This window comes from Lissotriton helveticus, chromosome 1_1 (genome assembly GCF_964261635.1).
Source record: "Lissotriton helveticus chromosome 1_1, aLisHel1.1, whole genome shotgun sequence".
Taxonomy (NCBI): domain Eukaryota; kingdom Metazoa; phylum Chordata; class Amphibia; order Caudata; family Salamandridae; genus Lissotriton; species Lissotriton helveticus.
The window spans coordinates 1,919,009,794-1,919,035,755 of NC_136057.1; the positions used below are offsets into that span (position 1 = coordinate 1,919,009,794).

At 45.2% G+C, this 25,962-nt stretch overlaps 1 protein-coding gene across 1 annotated transcript in view; it reads right to left on the reverse strand.

Annotated features, from left to right (window-relative positions):
- LOC144765937 (uncharacterized) overlaps positions 1-25,962 on the reverse strand; it is a 277,263-nt gene that overhangs the window by 102,299 nt on the left and 149,002 nt on the right. The window contains exons 19-27 of the mRNA XM_078650341.1: positions 23,720-25,954; positions 23,090-23,629; positions 22,640-23,044; positions 22,235-22,594; positions 18,395-22,189; positions 18,185-18,304; positions 14,540-18,094; positions 11,975-14,494; positions 9,455-11,929 (exon numbers count right to left, since the gene is read on the reverse strand). Coding sequence (XP_078506467.1) covers positions 9,455-11,929; positions 11,975-14,494; positions 14,540-18,094; positions 18,185-18,304; positions 18,395-22,189; positions 22,235-22,594; positions 22,640-23,044; positions 23,090-23,629; positions 23,720-25,954 — 16,005 coding nt within the window. The remainder of the gene's footprint in view (positions 1-9,454; positions 11,930-11,974; positions 14,495-14,539; positions 18,095-18,184; positions 18,305-18,394; positions 22,190-22,234; positions 22,595-22,639; positions 23,045-23,089; positions 23,630-23,719; positions 25,955-25,962) is intronic.

Below are 25,962 nucleotides of genomic sequence, written 5' to 3' on the forward strand. Positions count from 1 at the left end.
TGAACATCTAAATGATTGGAGTATACCTGCCTTGAGAGGGCCCTCGTCCGGCTGCCGATTGAATGAACTTCACCGATTCCGAACGGACCCCTCTCTCAAGTGACCTATTGTCCTGACTGGAATCCCACAGGAATGCTACGGTAAAAACATGGAGAAAGAGAACGATCGGGCGCTGGAAAAAGGAAGGCGAAGAACTGCCCACATGGTCCGGTCCGGGTAAGGTCGTGACACACGACAAATTGCGAAATTGATTGTTTGATTGATTGTTTGAAAATACTAGTATTGCCTATTGATTGCTTCTGGGAGATTCTCTATTTGCAAACAAACACAGAATCGCCATACTTTGTTTAGTCTTTGCAGATAGTGAAGGGTAGGCAACGCAAAACTTTAACACGTCGTGCCTATTTTTTTCCTCCCCATTGATTGATTGATTGAATCGAGCATTGAATTGTTCGAAGTTGGTTCTCTTAAGGATCTTTTCTGCCTGCAAACGGGGAAGAATAGGAATATTCTCTCTCCCTTTGCAGAGAGTGAAGGGTAGGTAACGCAAACCTTTAACACGTCGTACCTATTTCGTTCCTCATTGATTGATTGTTTATCCAAACATTGACTGTTTGGAATTGGTTCTTTTTTGGAGGTATTCTCTATTTTGCAAACAAGCACAGAAGTCGCCATACTCTAGTCTTTGCAAGTAGTGAAGGGTAGGTAATGCGGACCTTTGTCCCCCGTGGTAATCTGTCATGCCTATCTACTCCCCACTGGTTGATACGCCAGTTTCACCCGGACCATTTACTAGAGGAAGATCATCTGGCCCGACCAGAGAACACCCTTAGCGAAAAGGACACATACACTAATAACGAAGTGATCACTGTAACCTGTTAACAGAAAACTTTAGCATGAAACAACCTGGAAAGAAAGGAATAGGAAAACGAATTCAGTAGGCCACTGATGAACATGAACTTTTATTTAAATAACGAACAAGGAAAACGATAACAATACTTAATGATAAAACCTATTTAGTAACCTGTAATAAGAAACCTGAAAATAATAAGAACGATAAACTGGGGAAAATGCAAGTCAGCAGAACATCCGCCCCCACTCTGGAAACTTCCAAAGTGGAGCAGGGTGCGGCCACGCCCAGCCGGAAGCAACCCATATAAGGCGGGTCCTGCTGCCAACAGTCGGCCAGGAGATCGTAACGTAGGGTGTAGCCGGAGGAGAGGCCGAGGCCAGCGGGACCCGGCCAGGGGATTGCCTTGACAACGCTGAAGAGTTGCAGGGGGGGGAATGTCTATGTCCTCGACCCTCCCCTCTCTCTCCCAGTCCGGCCGCGGTGGCACTTGAGAGTTGCAGGTAGTCCCGCCACACTCTCCCGGTCCGGCCACCAACGGCCGGGGGGGGGCTGGGGCCGACGGGATCCGGCTGCAGCCGATGAGCCAAGGAACCCGTTCATGCAGCCAGAGCAAGGGGCGTCCGGCCGACATCCACCGGAAGCCCGGCCCAGAGACGGACGAGACATTCTTTCTTTTCTCCTTCGTAATGGCAGCGACAACACGCCAGACACCACTTCTTTCTTTTATAATGGCTGCGACAACACTGGGGGGGGGGGTGTCTTGCACATGCCTCCGACCCCCCCCCCATCCTCATCGCCTGGTCCGGCCATAACAAATGTCAAGCGAGACGCCGTGGGGTGCACTGGGAGGGAGAGACGGTGCGAACAGGCCTCTCCCGCCTCCCCAGGTGGAGGCTTCCCAACTGCACCCTCAGCGCTCCAGGCGCCCGGAAAAGGGTTCTTCCACTGTGGCGATGCTGCAACGCCTCGCCCGGCAGGTGGGAGCCCGTCCGCTCATTTGACCCCGCGATCGCCGGTAGCTGCCGAACTCTCAAAATGGCGATCGACCTGGCAAGTGCGAGCCCAGCATGAAGGAATGGCCCGGTCACTTGTTGACTCCACCGTCATAGTTCCCCACAGCCTTGAAGATTCTGGAGGAGCCGCGGGAGTCCCCGACTCCCGCAGATACCCCCGATGGGGAGTGACTGCCATGATTGCCCACGGAACGATGGAAATGTAGCCGCAGGACATCGGCGCTCCCATGCTGGCACCAGCCTCAGTTTGAATGACTAGAATCTTGCCGACCACAGTTCGGATCAGTTCCGGTGAAAGCACAGTATGACCTGGTAGGAACATTGTTGCACCCCCTCCCCTTTTTTGACTGATGGTTCAAACCACCGATCCTTTCTTTTGCCCTTTAACGGAACTTTGGACTGCCAAAGGAAGCTCTGGGCCAACCACGAGTTAATAGACATTTAGACTATGCCTGGTTCTGCCTGACTGCACTCAAAATGGCGCCGATGCAAATGAAACTTTCAACTCCTTGTTGTACCCCGATTGTTCAGCCCTGGTGTCATGAGTTATGTATGAAGGTTTTTTTAACCGCATGAATTGATATAGGATGTGTACTGATTGTGAGTTCGAACAATGAAGGGATTCAGGATGTGTACTGTCAGTTCGGGAAATGAATTGATATGGGATGGGTACTGGTTATAGGTTCGGACAATGAATTGATATTGGATGGGTACTGATTATGTGTTCAGACGGTAAATTGACATCAGATGGGTATTAATTGAACATTCGGACAATGAATTGTTGTTTGAGTTTTGCACACCATGATTATTGAAAGTTGGAAGCCCAACACTTATGACGCTCGCTCACACTGAAGTCTCGACATAATTTTATTGCGCTTTTCGCACTTTTTATGAAATAAACGACCACCGACTCCATTAAGTTGTTGCTAATAAAGTATCCCCACATCTACAGTTCCAGCCTGCTCCGTGGCCGGTCCACAGGGTTGTAGGCCCGTATTTATGCACCGACATTCTTAATAAAGATTTTTTGAGAAAGCAAATATAGTTGTCCGCGTAAAATCGATGAGTCTTGAATGAATGATCACTATTTTCGATATAACTGAAATGTAGGTGAAATGACTAAGCTCGATTAGATAAAGGGTTGAAAAGTATAATACGTAGAAATATTGCAAATATGAAGGGTCCAATTTTTAGTTGTGCATTTTTCCTTTTTATACAGCCAAAAGCAACAGCTAAAGATTCTGGTATTTAGCCTATACTTTATATGCTACCTGCATAAGAAAAGTCACGCTAACGGTCCACCTGGGCTTAAAACGCCCCAGTTGGCAGTGACTGCATCCCGTGGAGATAGGCCGAGTATGCAGTAAGTAAAAGCCTTTCTGGGTTTATGCGCTCAAGTGTGTCTATCAATGTAGCCCCCTGCTCTCCCCTCCCTTCTTTTCCCTCTCTCTGCAGGTCACCTCGGAATGCCGACGAAAAATGGTGATCCAACAGACAAAGAGACGGGAAAAGGGGTCTGATTATAGTTCCTAACTGCGACAAACCCCGAATAAAACAAAAAGAATAATGTACACACACATGGTTAAGCATTCTTACGTTTAACTAAGTAGGGAAAAGTTTAGGGTATTTCGAGGTAGGGGTTACACAAGTATACTCCGCCGAGAGGACTAGGGATATTGCCAATATTTGAAAACCTACTACCTCCTTTTTTGCATCCTCATAGGCATATAACTAAAAGCTGCCCCATTGCTCTCCAATTAACACCAACTGTTGTCTCAGCCTGGAAACGCACTTGCTAAAAATGACTCGAATAAACCACCGTGAGCATTACCCGACCAGGTTAGTTCATGACCAATTGCCAAAAGCGTGGATGTGTACAATCAAAGCCACCAGTAAAAGGCAGCCAACGAATAAAAGATAAGAAAGAGGTAAAAAGAGCTTAGAACGATAAGGATGCGCAGCATACAGAAAAGGATAACTGTGGCCGATAACTGTTTTATGTTTTGTCTTGGATCTTTGTATGTAATACATGTACTGTCTCCCCCGTCTGAGTTTGTGTGTACGTGATGTATGGATCTACGTCGTCCCTCCGCTTGTGTTTACACATTACTTAACCCCTGCTGTTCTATGTTGTGTGCGCACTGAATGGACCATTATTGTACACGTCTCTCTCTCTCTCTCTCTCTTTCTCTCTCTCTCTCTCCACGACGTACGTGTACCGAATGGTTCGTTTAGAGTGCGAGTCTCTCTCTCTCTCTCTCTCTCTCTCTCTCTCCCTCTCTCTCTCTCTCTCTCTCTCTCTCTCTTGCTCTCTCTCTCTGAAGGTCCCCCTGTTCCCTCCTCCCTTATGCAAGAACGTTGTGCCCCACCGGCACGAACCTAATTGGGACTCCTCGAACGCAAAGGTGTTCAGCAAAATTGACCAAAACCAAAACGATTGTGACTTGCCATATTACTACCTCTCCTTTCTGCAAACGATAGAACCCGAGTTGGTAATGAAGGAAAGGACAGGTAAGACGACGGATGTCCCCTAATCTGGCCTTTTAAAAGGGAACTATAACGTCAATGGTCTTCTGTTTCTCAGTTCGTTAGAAATGCGATCCCCAATGCCCCGATTGCCCCACCCCCTTGCACCTAAGTGCGGATGTCCAGAGTACCCCACTTCTTCCAACCGACCCCAGCTCCCTGTCCAAAGCACCCACGCACCCCGAGCAACCCTAGCCGCATGTCAGCTACCCACGAAACATAATTGATGACCTTGATTAACGGTCATTCCCCAGGAAAGCCATGTTTTACATCTGCCCCTTCCCCCTTCTTCATGACGATAACGCCCCTGCTTGCAAGAGTTAGCCGACCCCGAAGGGGGATGTAAGATTGTCGATACTTGGGTTAAAGGGAAGGACGAGTCCCTACATGAGGACTCGATGTTTAACGTAACATTTTTACATTGTGTACAAAAATTCAATTTCTCTTATCATATGTCGCGAATGAATCCAAACAAGTCTATGAATTCAATATGCAATACCCTTCTCCAGACTCCATAAGTGACGACCTTCGACTGTGACCGATGAACCTATCCCCCACCTACTCAGGCATGGGGATGGATTGAGATGTATATCTATTCTCTCGACCATTTTGTCTAAAACTTGTTTTCTACCCATTCAAAGATACAATCACCGGAGGAGAGGAGCTGGACGTGACGCACAGCCTGGCCACAGATCATGGAGCACGTGTGACGACCAAAGGTGGAGCCGCAGAGCAACGTGACGTGGGACGAGGCATAACTTTCAAACTCAGAAGATGGAGGAATGAAGGGCTGCCTTGAAGCCCTCGACTCGCTGACCCTCTTGTGCCTGAAGTCCCCCGTCCCCTCTTTAGTCCGATTGCTGGGCTTGTCTGCTCGTTGTCCTTTGCTCCCTTGGTCCCTTTGTGTGTTCAAAGATCTGGCCCCACTCCGCCCTCTCTTCCCTCGATTATTCAACGAACTCACCCTTTTCTACATAAGTTTTTTGACTATAGACTAAGTTTTGCCACGGAAGAAGAAAGACACGCAGGTGCCCAGCATAAGGCACCCCTAAGAAGATCAGTTAGGAAACAGGACTGTGATCTAACAGCAGAGGACTGATCGCACCCTGCAACGTGTAAGGACGATTCCGAGCTGGACTTATAGCTCCACCGCCGGTGCTCAGCAGCGCCAACGAAAGAAGACGGACTCTGATAAAAGACATTGCGACAAAGACCCTCCCCCTTTCCAGAACTTTCTACTCGCCCCTTGACTAATTACTTGTATCGAATTGAATACCTCCCTCAGCCATTTTGTATTGCCTTTTAAGAAATGTTTTTTCGGTCACTCATGTGGTTAGTTTTTCAAAAATCCCCTATAGTACTGACAAGCCGGAAGGTATCAGAGCGTTCTTCCTGTATGTTGATGTCACTAGAGAGAAAATGTGAAGCTGATTTTTATGTATCGGAACATTTTTCTTGATTCTACACCGACTAAACATTATGCCGATCTCTAGGCTTGTATGAAGAACCCGACAGGTGTAAATTAACATGTATTGCATTCCGCCAATCACATCGACTATGTAGAAATTGAACTTGCTTATGTAAAAAAGCGGCAACTGTTAAAAATAGCAATGTGTATGTACATAAGCGGCGTTCATTTGTGTTCATAGCACCCCTTGTTGTAAGCAGAACGGATATCGCGAAAACACTGACTGTGTTATCCCGCCAGCATAGATCCATGCACACATGTACATGACAGCCATTTTAGGTACCATGGTCTCCCTGTTCACGATCGCTCATCAGCGCACTTCCCAGACCCTGCAAGCATTCCCCCATGCACCCTGACTGCCCCCGCTCTCTCATGCGCGAGTCATGAGCCCACCCCTCCCGCATGACTCTGTCCCTAAGAATCGCACCCCGCGCCTGACCAACACCTCCTGTCCCTCCATGAATACCCCTCCTTTTATGACCTCTTCCTCTGAGCCTGAATGTTTGCACGGACCGCTGGTCATCCCTTAGCCCGAGGATACAGTTTATTGCCCACTACTTTATGCACTCGTCTCTCTTGGAAGAAGCTACTATTGATCATGGCCACCCCACCCCCTGAGACTCGATCAGGCACACACATTCCAATGGAATCAGCAGAACACTCAGCCGCATGATAGCCCCCTCCTATTGCATGGAGAATAAGGGCCCTACTGTAGCCACGTGTTGGAATACCTCCATACTATACAATGTGTTGATTGTAATAAAGGATGCCTGTGTGCCCTAAACCTGTGTATAAAAGACGAAGCCTCAGAGAAACTTGTTAGAGCACCTCCCGAAGACACTATGCGAGTGTCCCAAATGACAGGCTCTCCTCATGAGTAATAAACTCTGTTCTTGTTTTCCTACTTCCAGTGCCCGTCTCTTTATTTGGTAATTATTCAAGATGGAAACGAAGAGTCGCCCTGCGCCAGCAGCCTGGGCATCCGGGGCGTTATGGGCTGACTTTTCTACACCCCGGTATTTGAGCTACACTCTGGAATATCAAGTACAAGAATATTGTGACACACAAATATCGTAGCCAATATATTGAAGGACAAAATAGTTAAAGGTAAATGCGTACAGGAAAGTATACAGGTACTAATCTTAACTCCAAATATTTAACTTTGAAGATATATACCATCATGGTACATATGGTGGAATTAGGAATTGAAATCTATATGTACCTAACTTTCGATATTTTGTCCCTCCATATTCTTTTTATAATATTAGTCCCGCACAATATTCTGAAGTCGACATCTGCAGGCAGGCAGCTCGAGGGGTCGGTGGCAGGCTGCTGACCACGCATGGAACTAAACCGCAGTAATCTTGCAGTCCCCTGCCTTGACCTTGGGCACATTATGAATTATGAGTAGGGGTTGATTTATGGATTCGTACTGGGGATAGCATGACATACATACCTTGGATCTATTGTATCACTACCAGGGATTGAGTATATCAGACTCTAGATGCCCAACCTAATTCAGGGGTAGTGAAAATATGTTTTGGTCCTGAAGAAACAATGAGGATCCAGTACTGTCCCAACATAGGGGCCGATTATGATGGCGGTTTTCCCGCATCCTCCGGGCCGGCTGAAGCCACCGTGGCCCGGAGGATGCGGGAAAACCGCTGCGGACTGAAAAAGACCACCTGCCAGATTAGGATGGCTGGGGGATCGTTTTTCAGTCCGCAGCTTTTCTGCCGCGGTCGCCTTCCGACCGCGGCGGAAAAGCTATAACATGGCTGGCGGTGTCTATCAGACACCGCCAGCCATATTATGATGGAATAAAATGTATGCTTTTCCACGGCGGCTTTTCCTCCGTGCAAATTCTAATTTGCACGGAGGGACCGCCGCTGCCCCTGCGGACAGTCCCTCCTACTCTATGGTGGCGGACGGACTCAGGTCCGTCCGCCATCATAATCGGCCCCTTAGCGTGAAACATGTCGACCTGAACAGTCAAACCACAATAGTTCACTACAACGCACTCACTGAGTAGTAGCGTATCATAACCATGCACATACAACCAAGTCTTAGGGGGTCATTAGGATGTCGGGCGGATTGCCTCCGCCAGGCTGGCGGTAGCCACCGCCGGCCTGGCGGAGGCAATCCGCCCGACATCCATTGCTCAATTCCCCCCGCCATATTAGGATGGCGGGGGGACTGCGCTACCGCCAGCCTGGCGGAGGCAATCCGCCTGACATCCATTGCTCAATTCCCCCCCGCCATATTAGGATGGCGGGGGGACTGCGGTGGTGAAAAACACCGCCGGGCTGTTTTCCGCCCCGGTCGCCTTGCGGCCGGGTGGAAAATGTTTAATATGGTGGCGGTGTCTGTTAGACACCGCCAGCCATATTACCATGGCCATTTTGGGAAGCCTTTCCCGCCACGGAAAGGCAGGCGGTCTTTGCTTTGGGCGTCCCCTGCGGGCCCCCCTGGTGAAGGCCGAGGTGTTTGTTGCAAAGGGGGGGTACGTACCCCCCGCATTTGCATACACCACGCAGCAGGCACCGCGGGGTGCCTGCCGCTTCGTGTATGCAAATGCGTGCATTTCCTTTGGAGATTGTGGCGGGCGGTGCAGTGAGCACCACCCGCCACAATGTTAACATGGGGATCTAATGCACATTTTGGGACCCCCGCCGTTAAGGCGGGCGGTCCCGTTTCCCGATAAAGCCTGCCCGACATCCTAATGACCCCCCAAGTTTTTAAACTTACCAAAGGGTCTCTGAATAAAATTTTATCTCCTTTACACATTATACCCCACACACCCCCATGCACTGTCACAGCTGATATAAGAAAAGAACTCCGATAAATATCCCTCTTGCTGGGTATTTGACATTAAATTTGGGCTTTGAGAAATATTCCTCCATGTAGCTAATTTTGTGAAGGCAAGGTGGAAATTGAAATAAACCTGCTTTAACTGTCTCTATTTTACTTTTTCAAAATGACAATTGTTGCTACAATCAATATGACAAATAGATATTAGTGTGTTCAGAATGAACAGAGACTCCCCTAATATCTAAGAAGAATAGAGGTTCCTGTATTATTTGAAATGAGAAATTGATGAGATTAGCTGCTTGAAAATATCCACTCTGTTTTTCCTACTGAATCTTTTCTCAAAACAAAAAGTTGTAAAATGTTATATTACATTGTGTCAGATTTCATGGATCTACTTTTATTATGAATATTATTTCTGAATGGTTTTATGGATTAATGTATATGCACCATATATTTGTTAAGCCTTTCTTCATGATGTACGTTTTATGAGGTTTTCCATCAAAACAAACACATTGGTGGTGAGCTATTATTAACAATGTATAATGCAAAATCATGCTGTGCCTAAACATAATTTACTAGTATGAGTAATGTCTTAAAGTCAACAATCATTCACTTAAGTAAATTTAATAGCAATCATCTTTATCATCCTACACGTTTTTATTTTTCAACCACAATTATACTTTCAAAATCACATGTTCACAATAACATATTTACCATGTATCTGCTATCAGTCATAAATAAGCATAAAAAATGCATAGAAATACAAATTTCAAAATAAATTACCTATTGCAGAGATGTGCTTGCGAAGATCAGCGTTGTGTTCACCAGGGGGTTCTGCACTGTGGATCTCTGTGATGGTATTCTTAATGCCAGTGAGACTGATTCCAAATATGTTTAAATCAGTTTTATTAGTCCTAGAGATTCCAATGTCTAGTGACCTAGGAACTTCACTACCAGGTGCATGATTACTCTCTTGTTCAACTTTAAAGTTCGGAAAATCAGAGATGTGTGAGGGAGTTCTATGCAAAGCAATGCCTGGTAGTGAAATGTCTATTTTTTCAAAACTAGGTTTATTAACACCAAAAGTGATATTGTGACCAGAGATATGGATACCAGGAATCTCAATGCTGGGAACAATTTTGCCAGGGACAGAAATATCTTGAATCTCAACACCAGGAACATTTTTGGCAGGAATGTGAATTTCATGGATCTCAACACCTGGGAGATTGTGACCCGGGATATGCATTCCAGGAATTGTAAAATCTGAGATATTGTGGCTGGGGATATGAATACTGGCTATCTCAACACCAGGAACATGCACACCTGGGATATGAGCACTTGGGATCTCAACAACGGGAGCATGGTGACCTGGAATATGGATGCCTTGGATTTCAACCCCTGGAACATGTCTACCAGGGATATGAATACCAGGGATCTCATAACCTGGGACATAGTGACCTGGGATATGGATACCAGGGATTTCTACATTTGGAAGATTTAAACCTTGAATGTGAACACCAGGTATCTCAATACCTGAGACATTATGACCCTGTATATGAACACCAGGGATCTCAATGCTGGGAACAATTTTGCCAGGGACAGAAATACTTTGAATCTCAACACCTGGAACATTTTTGCCAGGAATGTGAACTTCATGGATCTCAACACCTCGGAGATTGTGACCCGGGATATGCATTCCAGGAATTGTAAAACCTGAGATATTGTGGCTGGGGATATGAATACTGGGTATCTCAACACCAGGAACATGCACACCTGGTATAATAGCACTTGGGATCTCATCACTGGGAGCATGGTGACCTGGAATATGGATGCCTTGGATTTCAACACCTGGAACATGCCTACCAGGGATATGAATACCAGGAATCTCATAACCTGGGACATGGTGACCTGGGATATGGATACCAGGGATTTCTACATTTGGAAGATTTATACCTGGAATGTGTACACCAGGTATATCGACACCTGAGACATTATGACCATGTATATGAACACCAGGGATCTCAATGCTGGGAACACTTTTGCCAGGGACAGAAATACCTTGAATCTCAATACCTGGAACATTTTTGCCAGGAATGTGAATTTCATGGATCTCAACACCTGGGAGATTGTGACCTGGGATATGCATTCCAGGAATTGTAAAACCTGAGATATTGTTGCCGGGGATATTATTACTGGGTATCTCAACTCCAGGAACATGCACACCTGGTATATGAGCGCTTGGGATCACTACACTGGGAGGAAGGTGACCTGGAATATGGATGCTTTGGATTTCAACACCTGGAACATGCCTACCAGGGATATGAATACCAGGAATCTCATAACCTGGGACATGGTGACCTGGGATATGGATACCAGGGATTTCTACTTTTGGAAGGTTTATACCTGGAATGTGAACACCAGGTATCTCAACACCTGAGACATTATGACCTTGTATATGAACACCGGAGATCTCAATGCTTGGAGCATTTTTGCCAGGGACAGAAATACCATGAATCTCAATACCTGGAAAATGTTTGCCAGGAATGTGAATTTCATGTATCTCAACACCTGGGAGATTGTGACCCGGGATATGCATTCCAGGAATTGTCAAACCTGAGATATTGTGGCCGGGGATATGAATACTGGGTATCTCAACACCAGGAACATGCACACCTGGTATATGAGCGCTTGGGATCTCAACACTGGGAGCAAGGTGACCTGGAATATTGATGCCTTGGATTTCAACACCTGGAACATGTCTACCAGGGATATGAATACCAGGGATCTCATAACCTGGGACATAGTGTCCTGGTATATGGATATCAGGGATTTCTACATTTGGAAGATTTAAACCTGGAATGTGAACACCAGGTATCTCAACACCTGAGACATTATGACCATGTATATGGACACCAGGGATCTCAATGCTGGGAACATTTTTGCCAGGGACAGAAATACTTTGAATCTCAATAACTGGAACATTTTTGCCAGGAATGTGAATTTCATGTTTCTCAACACCTGGGAGCTGGTGACCCGGGATATGCATTCCAGGAATTGTAAAACCTGAGATATTGTGGCCGGGGATATGAATACTGGGTATCTCAACACCAGGAACATGCACACCTGGTATATGAGCGCTTGGGATCTCAACACTGGGAGCAAGGTGACCTGGAATATTGATGCCTTGGATTTCAACACCTGGAACATGTCTACCAGGGATATGAATACCGGGGATCTGATAACCTGGGACATAGTGTCCTGGGATATGGATAACAGGGATTTCTACATTTGGAAGACTTAAACCTGGAATGTGAACACCAGGTATCTCAACACCTGAGACATTATGACCATGTATATGAACACCAGGGATCTCAATGCTGGGAACATTTTTGCCAGGGACAGAAATACTTTGAATCTCAATACCTGGAACATTTTTGCCAGGAATGTGAATTTCATGTATCTCAACACCTGGGAGATTGTGACCCGGGATATGCATTCCAGGAATTGTAAAACCTGAGATATTGTGGCCGGGGATATTAATACTGGGTATCTCAACTCCAGGAACATGCACACCTGGTATATGAGCGCTTGGGATCACTACACTGGGAGCAAGGTGACCTGGAATATGGATACCTTGGATTTCAACACCTGGAACATGCCTACCAGGGATATGAATATCAGGAATCTCATAACCTGGGACATGGTGACCTGGGATATGGACACCAGGGATTTCTACTTTTGGAAGGTTTACACCTGGAATGTGAACACCAGGTATCTCAACACCTGAGACATTATGACCTTGTATATGAACACCAGAGATCTCAATGCTTGGAGCATTTTTGCCAGGGACAGAAATACCATGAATCTCAATACCTGGAACATTTTTGCCAGGAATGTGAATTTCATGTATCTCAACACCTGGGAGATTGTGACCCGGGATATGCATTCCAGGAATTGTAAAACCTGAGATATTGTGGCCGGGGATATGAATACTGGGTATCTCAACACCAGGAACATGCACACCTGGTATATGAGCGCTTGGGATCTCAACACTGGGAGCAAGGTGACCTGGAATATTGATGCCTTGGATTTCAACACCTGGAACATGTCTACCAGGGATATGAATACCAGGGATCTCATAACCTGGGACATAGTGTCCTGGGATATGGATACCAGGGATTTCTACATTTGGAAGATTTAAACCTGGAATGTGAACACCAGGTATCTCAACACCTGAGACATTATGACCATGTATATGAACACCAGGGATCTCAATGCTGGGAACATTTTTGCCAGGGACAGAAATACTTTGAATCTCAATACCTGGAACATTTTTGCCAGGAATGTGAATTTCATGTATCTCAACACCTGGGAGATTGTGACCCGGGATATGTATTCCAGGAATTGTAAAACCTGAGATATTGTGGCCGGGGATATTAATACTGGGTATCTCAACTCCAGGAACATGCACACCTGGTATATGAGCGCTTGGGATCACTACACTGGGAGCAAGGTGACCTGGAATATGGATGCCTTGGATTTCAACACCTGGAACATGCCTACCAGGGATATGAATACCAGGAATCTCATAACCGGGGACATGGTGACCTGGGATATGGACACCAGGGATTTCTACTTTTGGAAGGTTTATACCTGGAATGTGAACACCAGGTATCTCAACACCTGAGACATTATGACCTTGTATATGAACACCAGAGATCTCAATGCTTGGAGCATTTTTGCCAGGGACAGAAATACCATGAATCTCAATACCTGGAACATTTTTGCCAGGAATGTGAATTTCATTTATCTCAACACCTGGGAGATTGTGACCCGGGATATGCATTCCAGGAATTGTAAAGCCTGAGATATTGTGGCCGGGGATATGAATACTGGGTATCTCAACACCAGGAACATGCACACCTGGTATATGAGCGCTTGGGATCTCAACACTGGGAGCAAGGTGACCTGGAATATTGATGCATTGGATTTTAACACCTGGAACATGTCTACCAGGGATATGAATACCAGGGATCTCATAACCTGGGACATGGTGTCCTGGGATATGGATACCAGGGATTTCTACATTTGGAAGATGTAAACCTGGAATGTGAACACCAGGTATCTCAACACCTGAGACATTATGACCATGTATATGAACACCAGGGATCTCAATGCTGGGAACATTTTTACCAGGGACAGAAATACTTTGAATCTCAATACCTGGAACATTTTTGCCAGGAATGTGAATTTCATGTATCTCAACACCTGGGAGATTGTGACCCGGGATATGCATTCCAGGAATTGTAAAACCTGAGATATTGTGGCCGGGGATATGAATACTGGGTATCTCAACACCAGGAACATGCACACCTGGTATATGAGCGCTTGGGATCTCAACACTGGGAGCAAGGTGACCTGGAATATTGATGCCTTGGATTTCAACACCTGGAACATATCTACCAGGGATATGAATACCAGGGATCTCATAACCTGGGACATGGTGTCCTGGGATATGGATACCAGGGATTTCTACATTTGGAAGATTTAAACCTGGAATGTGAAAACCAGGTATCTCAACACCTGAGACATTATGACCATGTATATGAACACCAGGGATCTCAATGCTGGGAACATTTTTGCCAGGGACAGAAATACTTTGAATCTCAATACCTGGAACATTTTTGCCAGGAATGTGAATTTCATGTATCTCAACACCTGGGAGATTGTGACCCGGGATATGCATTCCAGGAATTGTAAAACCTGAGATATTGTGGCCGGGGATATGAATACTGGGTATCTCAACACCAGGAACATGCACACCTGGTATATGAGCGCTTGGGATCTCAACACTGGGAGCAAGGTGACCTGGAATATTGATGCCTTGGATTTCAACACCTGGAACATATCTACCAGGGATATGAATACCAGGGATCTCATAACCTGGGACATGGTGTCCTGGGATATGGATACCAGGGATTTCTACTTTTGGAAGGTTTATACCTGGAATGCGAACACCAGGTATCTCAACACCTGAGACATTATGACCTTGTATATGAACACCAGAGATCTCAATGCTTGGAGCATTTTTGCCAGGGACAGACATACCATGAATCTCAATACCTGGAACATTTTTGCCAGGAATGTGAATTTCATGTATCTCAACACCTGGGAGATTGTGACCCGGGATATGCATTCCAGGAATTGTAAAACCTGAGATATTGTGGCCGGGGATATTAATACTGGGTATCTCAACTCCAGGAACATGCACACCTGGTATATGAGTGCTTGGGATCACTACACTGGGAGCAAGGTGACCTGGAATATGGATGCCTTGGATTTCAACACCTGGAACATGCCTACCAGGGATATGAATACCAGGAATCTCATAGCCTGGGACATGGTGACCTGGGATATGGACACCAGGGATTTCTACTTTTGGAAGGTTTATACCTTGAATGTGAACACCAGGTATCTCAACACCTGAGACATTATGACCTTGTATATGAACACCAGAGATCTCAATGCTTGGAGCATTTTTGCCAGGGACAGAAATACCATGAATCTCAATACCTGGAACATTTTTGCCAGGAATGTGAATTTCATGTATCTCAACACCTGGGAGATTGTGACCCGGGATATGCATTCCAGGAATTGTAAAACCTGAGATATTGTGGCCGGGGATATGAATACTGGGTATCTCAACACCAGGAACATGCACACCTGGTATATGAGCGCTTGGGATCTCAACACTGGGAGCAAGGTGACCTGGAATATTGATGCCTTGGATTTCAACACCTGGAACATGTCTACCAGTGATATGAATACCAGGGATCTCATAACCTGGGACATAGTGTCCTGGGATATGGATACCAGGGTTTTCTACATTTGGAAGATTTAAACCTGGAATGTGAACACCAGGTATCTCAACACCTGAGACATTATGACCATGTATATGAACACCAGGGATCTCAATGCTGGGAACATTTTTGCCAGGGACAGAAATACTTTGAATCTCAATACCTGGAACATTTTTGCCAGGAATGTGAATTTCATGTATCTCAACACCTGGGAGATTGTGACCCGAGATATGCATTCCAGGAATTGTAAAACCTGAGATATTGTGGCCGGGGATATGAATACTGGGTATCTCAACGCCAGGAACATGCACACCTGGTATATGAGCGCTTGGGATCACTACACTGGGAGCAAGGTGACCTGGAATATGGATGCCTTGGATTTCAACACCTGGAACATGCCTACCAGGGATATGAATACCAGGAATCTCATAACCTGGGACATGGTGACCTGGGATATGGACACCAGGGATTTCTACTTTTGGAAGGTTTATACCTGGAATGTGAACACCAGGTATCTCAACACCTGAGACATTATGACCTTGTATATGAACACCAGAGATCTCAATGCTTGGAGCATTTTTGCCAGGGACAGAAATACCATGAATCTCAATACCTGGAAAATTTTTGCCAGGAATGTGAATTTCATGTATCTCAACACCTGGGAGATTGTGACCCGGGATATGCATTCCAGGAATTGTAAAACCTGAGATATTGTGGCCGGGGATATGAATACTGGGTATCTCAACACCAGGAACATGCACACCTGGTATATGAGCGCTTGGGATCTCAACACTGGGAGCAAGGTGACCTGGAATATTGATGCCTTGGATTTCAACACCTGGAACATGTCTACCAGGGATATGAATACCAGGGATCTCATAACCTGGGACATAGTGTCCTGGGATATGGATACCAGGGATTTCTACATTTGGAAGATTTAAACCTGGAATGTGAACACCAGGTATCTCAACACCTGAGACATTATGACCATGTATATGAACACCAGGGATCTCAATGCTGGGAACATTTTTGCCAGGGACAGAAATACTTTGAATCTCAATACCTGGAACATTTTTGCCAGGAATGTGAACTTCATGTATCTCAACACCTGGGAGATTGTGACCCGGGATATGCATTCCAGGAATTGTAAAACCTGAGATATTGTGGCCGGGGATATGAATACTGGGTATCTCAACACCAGGAACATGCACACCTGGTATATGAGCGCTTGGGATCTCAACACTGGGAGCAAGGTGACCTGGAATATTGATGCCTTGGATTTCAACACCTGGAACATATCTACCAGGGATATGAATACCAGGGATCTCATAACCTGGGACATGGTGTCCTGGGATATGGATACCAGGGATTTCTACATTTGGAAGATTTAAACCTGGAATGTGAACACCAGGTATCTCAACACCTGAGACATTATGACCATGTATATGGACACCAGGGATCTCAATGCTGGGAACATTTTTGCCAGGGACAGAAATACTTTGAATATCAATACCTGGAAATTTTTTGCCAGGAATGTGAATTTCATGTTTCTCAACACCTGGGAGCTTGTGACCCGGGATATGCATTCCAGCAATTGTAAAACCTGAGATATTGTGGCCGGGGATATTAATACTGGGTATCTCAACTCCAGGAACATGCACACCTGGTATATGAGCGCTTGGTATCACTACACTGGGAGCAAGGTGACTTGGAATATGGATGCCTTGGATTTCAACACCTGGAACATGCCTACCAGGGATATGAATACCAGGAATCTCATAACCTGGGACATGGTGACCTGGGATATGGACACCAGGGATTTCTACTTTTGGAAGGTTTATACCTGGAATGTGAACACCAGGTATCTCAACACCTGAGACATTATGACCTTGTATATGAACACCAGAGATCTCAATGCTTGGAGCATTTTTGCCAGGGACAGAAATACCATGAATCTCAATATCTGGAACATTTTTGCCAGGAATGTGAATTTCATGTATCTCAACACCTGGGAGATTGTGACCCGGGATATGCATTCCAGGAATTGTAAAACCTGAGATATTGTGGCCGGGGATATGAATACTGGTTATCTCAACACCAGGAACATGCACACCTGGTATATGAGCGCTTGGGATCTCAACACTGGGAGCAAGGTGACCTGGAATATTGATGCCTTGGATTTCAACACCTGGAACATGTCTACCAGGGATATGAATACCAGGGATCTCATAACCTGGGACATAGTGTCCTGGGATATGGATACCAGGGATTTCTACATTTGGAAGATTTAAACCTGGAATGTGAACACCAGGTATCTCAACACCTGAGATATTATGACCATGTATATGAACACCAGGGATATCAATGCTGGGAACATTTTTGCCAGGGACAGAAATACTTTGAATCTCAATACCTGGAACATTTTTGCCAGGAATGTGAATTTCATGTATCTCAACACCTGGGAGATTGTGACCCGGGATATGCATTCCAGGAATTGTAAAACCTGAGATATTGTGGCCGGGGATATGAATACTGGGTATCTCAACACCAGGAACTTGCACACCTGGTATATGAGCGCTTGGGATCTCAACACTGGGAGCAAGGTGACCTGGAATATTGATGCCTTGGATTTCAACACCTGGAACATATCTACCAGGGATATGAATACCAGGGATCTCATAACGTGGGACATGGTGTCCTGGGATATGGATACCAGGGATTTGTACATTTGGAAGATTTAAACCTGGAATGTGAACACCAGGTATCTCAACACCTGAGACATTATGACCATGTATATGAACACCAGGGATCTCAATGCTGGGAACATTTTTGCGAGGGACAGAAATACTTTGAATCTCAATACCTGGAACATTTTTGCCAGGAATGTGAATTTCATGTATCTCAACACCTGGGAGATTGTGACCCGGGATATGCATTCCAGGAATTGTAAAACCTGAGATATTGTGGCCGGGGATATTAATACTGGGTATCTCAACTCCAGGAACATGCACACCTGGTATATGAGCGCTTGGGATCACTACACTGGGAGCAAGGTGACCTGGAATATGGATGCCTTGGATTTCAACACCTGGAACATGCCTACCAGGGATATGAATACCAGGAATCTCATAACCTGGGACATGGTGACCTGGGATATGGACACCAGGGATTTCTACTTTTGGAAGGTTTATACCTGGAATGTGAACACCAGGTATCTCAACACCTGAGACATTATGACCTTGTATATGAACACCAGAGATCTCAATGCTCGGAGCATTTTTGCCAGGGACAGAAATACCATGAATCTCAATACCTGGAACATTTTTGCCTGGAATGTGAATTTCATGTATCTCAACACCTGGGAGATTGTGACCCGGGATATGCATTCCAGGAATTGTAACACCTGAGATATTGTGGCCGGGGATATGAATACTGGGTATCTCAACACCAGGAACATGCACACCTGGTATATGAGCGCTTGGGATCTCAACACTGGGAGCAAGGTGACCTGGAATATTGATGCCTTGGATTTCAACACCTGGAACATGTCTACCAGGGATATGAATACCAGGGATCTCATAACCTGGGACATAGTGTCCTGGGATATGGATACCAGGGATTTCTGCATTTGGAAGATTTAAACCTGGAATGTGAACACCAGGTATCTCAACACCTGAGACATTATGACCATGTATATGAACACCAGGGATCTCAATGCTGGGAAAATTTTTGCCAGGGACAGAAATACTTTGAATCTCAATACCTGGAACATTTTTGCCAGGAATGTGAATTTCATGTATCTCAACACCTGGGAGATTGTGACCCGGGATATGCATTCCAGGAATTGTAAAACCTGAGATATTGTGGCCGGGGATATGAATACTGGGTATCTCAACACCAGGAACATGCACACCTGGTATATGAGCGCTTGGGATCACTACACTGGGAGCAAGGTGACCTGGAATATGGATGCCTTGGATTTCAACACCTGGAACATGCCTACCAGGGATATGAATACCAGGAATCTCATAACCTGGGACATGGTGACCTGGGATATGGACACCAGGGATTTCTACTTTTGGAAGGTTTATACCTGGAATGTGAACACCAGGTATCTCAACACCTGAGACATTATGACCTTGTATATGAACACCAGAGATCTCAATGCTTGGAGCATTTTTGCCAGGGACAGAAATACCATGAATCTCAATACCTGGAACATTTTTGCCAGGAATGTGAATTTCATGTATCTCAACACCTGGGAGATTGTGACCCGGGATATGCATTCCAGGAATTGTAAAACCTGAGATATTGTGGCCGGGGATATGAATACTGGGTATCTCAACACCAGGAACATGCACACCTGGTATATGAGCGCTTGGGATCTCAACACTGGGAGCAAGGTGACCTGGAATATTGATGCCTTGGATTTCAACACCTGGAACATGCCTACCAGTGATATGAATACCAGGGATCTCATAACCTGGGACATAGTGTCCTGGGATATGGATACCAGGGATTTCTACATTTGGAAGATTTAAACCTGGAATATGAACACCAGGTATCTCAACACCTGAGACATTATGACCATGTATATGAACACCAGGGATCTCAATGCTGGGAACATTTTTGCCAGGGACAGAAATACTTTGAATCTCAATACCTGGAACATTTTTGCCAGGAATGTGAATTTCATGTATCTCAACACCTGGGAGATTGTGACCCGGGATATGCATTCCAGGAATTGTAAAACCTGAGATATTGTGGCCGGGGATATGAATACTGGGTATCTCAACACCAGGAACATGCACACCTGGTATATGAGCGCTTGGGATCACTACACTGGGAGCAAGGTGACCTGGAATATGGATGCCTTGGATTTCAACACCTGGAACATGCCTACCAGGGATATGAATACCAGGAATCTCATAACCTGGGACATGGTGACCTGGGATATGGACACCAGGGATTTCTACTTTTGGAAGGTTTATACCTGGAATGTGAACACCAGGTATCTCAACACCTGAGACATTATGACCTTGTATATGAACACCAGAGATCTCAATGCTCGGAGCATTTTTGCCAGGGACAGAAATACCATGAATCTCAATACCTGGAACATTTTTGCCTGGAATGTGAATTTCATGTATCTCAACACCTGGGAGATTGTGACCCGGGATATGCATTCCAGGAATTGTAACACCTGAGATATTGTGGCCGGGGATATGAATACTGGGTATCTCAACACCAGGAACATGCACACCTGGTATATGAGCGCTTGGGATCTCAACACTGGGAGCAAGGTGACCTGGAATATTGATGCCTTGGATTTCAACACCTGGAACATGTCTACCAGGGATATGAATACCAGGGATCTCATAACCTGGGACATAGTGTCCTGGGATATGGATACCAGGGATTTCTGCATTTGGAAGATTTAAACCTGGAATGTGAACACCAGGTATCTCAACACCTGAGACATTATGACCATGTATATGAACACCAGGGATCTCAATGCTGGGAACATTTTTGCCAGGGACAGAAATACTTTGAATCTCAATACCTGGAACATTTTTGCCAGGAATGTGAATTTCATGTATCTCAACACCTGGGAGATTGTGACCCAGGATATGCATTCCAGGAATTGTAAAACCTGAGATATTGTGGCCGGGGATATGAATACTGGGTATCTCAACACCAGGAACATGCACACCTGGTATATGAGCGCTTGGGATCACTACACTGGGAGCAAGGTGACCTGGAATATGGATGCCTTGGATTTCAACACCTGGAACATGCCTACCAGGGATATGAATACCAGGAATCTCATAACCTGGGACATGGTGACCTGGGATATGGACACCAGGGATTTCTACTTTTGGAAGGTTTATACCTGGAATGTGAACACCAGGTATCTCAACACCTGAGACATTATGACCTTGTATATGAACACCAGAGATCTCAATGCTTGGAGCATTTTTGCCAGGGACAGAAATACCATGAATCTCAATACCTGGAACATTTTTGCCAGGAATGTGAATTTCATGTATCTCAACACCTGGGAGATTGTGACCCGGGATATGCATTCCAGGAATTGTAAAACCTGAGATATTGTGGCCGGGGATATGAATACTGGGTATCTCAACACCAGGAACATGCACACCTGGTATATGAGCGCTTGGGATCTCAACACTGGGAGCAAGGTGACCTGGAATATTGATGCCTTGGATTTCAACACCTGGAACATGCCTACCAGTGATATGAATACCAGGGATCTCATAACCTGGGACATAGTGTCCTGGGATATGGATACCAGGGATTTCTACATTTGGAAGATTTAAACCTGGAATATGAACACCAGGTATCTCAACACCTGAGACATTATGACCATGTATATGAACACCAGGGATCTCAATGCTGGGAACATTTTTGCCAGGGACAGAAATACTTTGAATCTCAATACCTGGAACATTTTTGCCAGGAATGTGAATTTCATGTATCTCAACACCTGGGAGATTGTGACCCGGGATATGCATTCCAGGAATTGTAAAACCTGAGATATTGTGGCCGGGGATATGAATACTGGGTATCTCAACACCAGGAACATGCACACCTGGTATATGAGCGCTTGGGATCTCAACACTGGGAGCAAGGTGACCTGGAATATTGATGCCTTGGATTTCAACACCTGGAACATATCTACCAGGGATATGAATACCAGGGATCTCATAACCTGGGACATGGTGTCCTGGGATATGAATACCAGGGATTTCTACATTTGGAAGATTTAAACCTGGAATGTGAACACCAGGTATCTCAACACCTGAGACATTATGACCATGTATATGGACACCAGGGATCTCAATGCTGGGAACATTTTTGCCAGGGAGAGAAATACTTTGAATATCAATACCTGGAACATTTTTGCCAGGAATGTGAATTTCATGTTTCTCAACACCTGGGAGCTTGTGACCCGGGATATGCATTCCAGCAATTGTAAAACCTGAGATATTGTGGCCGGGGATATGAATACTGGGTATCTCAACACCAGGAACATGCACACCTGGTATATGAGCGCTTGGGATCTCAACACTGGGAGCAAGGTGACCTGGAATATTGATGCCTTGGATTTCAACACCTGGAGCATGTCTACCAGGGATATGAATACCAGGGATCTCATAACCTGGGACATAGTGTCCTGGGATATGGATACCAGGGATTTCTACATTTGGAAGATTTAAACCTGGAATGTGAAGACCAGGTATCTCAACACCTGAGACATTATGACCATGTATATGAACACCAGGGATCTCAATGCTGGGAACATTTTTGCCAGGGACAGAAATACTTTGAATCTCAATACCTGGAACATTTTTGCCAGGAATGTGAATTTCATGTATCTCAACACCTGGGAGCTTGTGACCCGGGATATGCATTCCAGGAATTGTAAAACCTGAGATATTGTGGCCGGGGATATTAATACTGGGTATCTCATCTCCAGGAACATGCACACCTGGTATATGAGCGCTTGGTATCACTACACTGGGAGCAAGGTGACCTGGAATATGGATGCCTTGGATTTCAACACCTGGAACATGCCTACCAGGGATATGAATACCAGGAATCTCATAACCTGGGACATGGTGACCTGGGATATGGACACCAGGGATTTCTACTTTTGGAAGGTTTATACCTGGAATGTGAACACCAGGTATCTCGACACCTGAGACATTATGACCTTGTATATGAACACCAGAGATCTCAATGCTTGGAGCATTTATGCCAGGGACAGAAATACCATGAATCTCAATACCTGGAACATTTTTGCCAGGAATGTGAATTTCATGTATCTCAACACCTGGGAGATTGTGACCCGGGATATGCATTCCAGGAATTGTAAAACCTGAGATATTGTGGCCAGGGATATGAATACTGGGTATCTCAACACCAGGAACATGCACACCTGGTATATGAGCGCTTGGGATCTCAACACTGGGAGCAAGGTGACCTGGAATATTGATGCCTTGGATTTCAACACCTGGAACATGTCTACCAGGGATATGAATACCAGGGATCTCATAACCTGGGACATAGTGTCCTGGGATATGGATACCAGGGATTTCTACTTTTGGAAGATTTAAACCTGGAATGTGAACACCAGGTATCTCAACACCTGAGACATTATGACCATGTATATGAACACCAGGGATCTCAATGCTGGGAACATTTTTGCCAGGGACAGAAATACTTTGAATCTCAATACCTGGAACATTTTTGCCAGGAATGTGAATTTCATGTATCTCAACACCTGGGAGATTGTGACCCGGGATATGCATTCCAGGAATTGTAAAACCTGAGATATTGTGGCCGGGGATATGAATACTGGGTATCTCAACACCAGGAACATGCACACCTGGTATATGAGCGCTTGGGATCTCAACACTGGGAGCAAGGTGACCTGGAATATTGATGCCTTGGATTTCAACACCTGGAACATATCTACCAGGGATATGAATACCAGGGATCTCATAACCTGGGACATGGTGTCCTGGGATATGGATACCAGGGATTTGTACATTTGGAAGATTTAAACCTGGAATGTGAACACCAGGTATCTCAACACCTGAGACATTATGACCATGTATATGAACACCAGGGATCTCAATGCTGGGAACATTTTTGCGAGGGACAGAAATACTTTGAATCTCAATACCTGGAACATTTTTGCCAGGAATGTGAATTTCATGTATCTCAACACCTGGGAGATTGTGACCCGGGATATGCATTCCAGGAATTGTAAAACCTGAGATATTGTGGCCGGGGATATTAATACTGGGTATCTCAACTCCAGGAACATGCACACCTGGTATATGAGCGCTTGAGATCACTACACTGGGAGCAAGGTGACCTGGAATATGGATGCCTTGGATTTCAACACCTGGAACATGCCTATCAGGGATATGAATACCAGGAATCTCATAACCTGGGACATGGTGACCTGGGATATGGACACCAGGGATATCTACTTTTGGAAGGTTTATACCTGGAATGTGAACACCAGGTATCTCAACACCTGAGACATTATGACCTTGTATATGAACACCAGAGATCTCAATGCTCGGAGCATTTTTGCCAGGGACAGAAATACCATGAATCTCAATACCTGGAACATTTTTGCCAGGAATGTGAATTTCATGTATTTCAACACCTGGGAGATTGTGACCCGGGATATGCATTCCAGGAATTGTAACACCTGAGATATTGTGGCCGGGGATATGAATACTGGGTATCTCAACACCAGGAACATGCACACCTGGTATATGAGCGCTTGGGATCTCAACACTGGGAGCAAGGTGACCTGGAATATTGATGCCTTGGATTTCAACACCTGGAACATGTCTACCAGGGATATGAATACCAGGGATCTCATAACCTGGGACATAGTGTCCTGGGATATGGATACCAGGGATTTCTACATTTGGAAGATTTAAACCTGGAATGTGAACACCAGGTATCTTAACACCTGAGACATTATGACCATGTATATGAACACCAGGGATCTCAATGCTGGGAACATTTTTGCCAGGGACAGAAATACTTTGAATCTCAATACCTGGAACATTTTTGCCAGGAATGTGAATTTCATGTATCTCAACACCTGGGAGATTGTGACCCGGGATATGCATTCCAGGAATTGTAAAACCTGAGATATTGTTGCCGGGGATATGAATACTGGGTATCTCAACACCAGGAACATGCACACCTGGTATATGAGCGCTTGGGATCTCAACACTGGGAGCAAGGTGACCTGGAATATTGATGCCTTGGATTTCAACACCTGGAACATATCTACCAGGGATATGAATACCAGGGATCTCATAACCTGGGACATGGTGTCCTGGGATATGGATACCAGGGATTTCTACATTTGGAAGATTTAAACCTGGAATGTGAACACCAGGTATCTCAACACCTGAGACATTATGACCATGTATATGAACACCAGGGATCTCAATGCTGGGAACATTTTTGCCAGGGACAGAAATACTTTGAATCTCAACACCTGGAACATTTTTGCCAGGAATGTGAATTTCATGTATCTCAACACCTGGGAGATTGTGACCCGGGATATGCATTCCAGGAATTGTAAAACCTGAGATATTGTGGCCGGGGATATGAATACTGGGTATCTCAACACCAGGGACATGCACACCTGGTATATGAGCGCTTGGGATTTCAACACTGGGAGCAAGGTGACCTGGAATATTGATGCCTTGGATTTCAACACCTGGAACATGTCTACCAGGGATATGAATACCGGGGATCTGATAACCTGGGACATAGTGTCCTGGGATATGAATACCAGGGATTTCTACATTTGGAAGATTTAAACCTGGAATGTGAACACCAGGTATCTCAACACCTGAGACA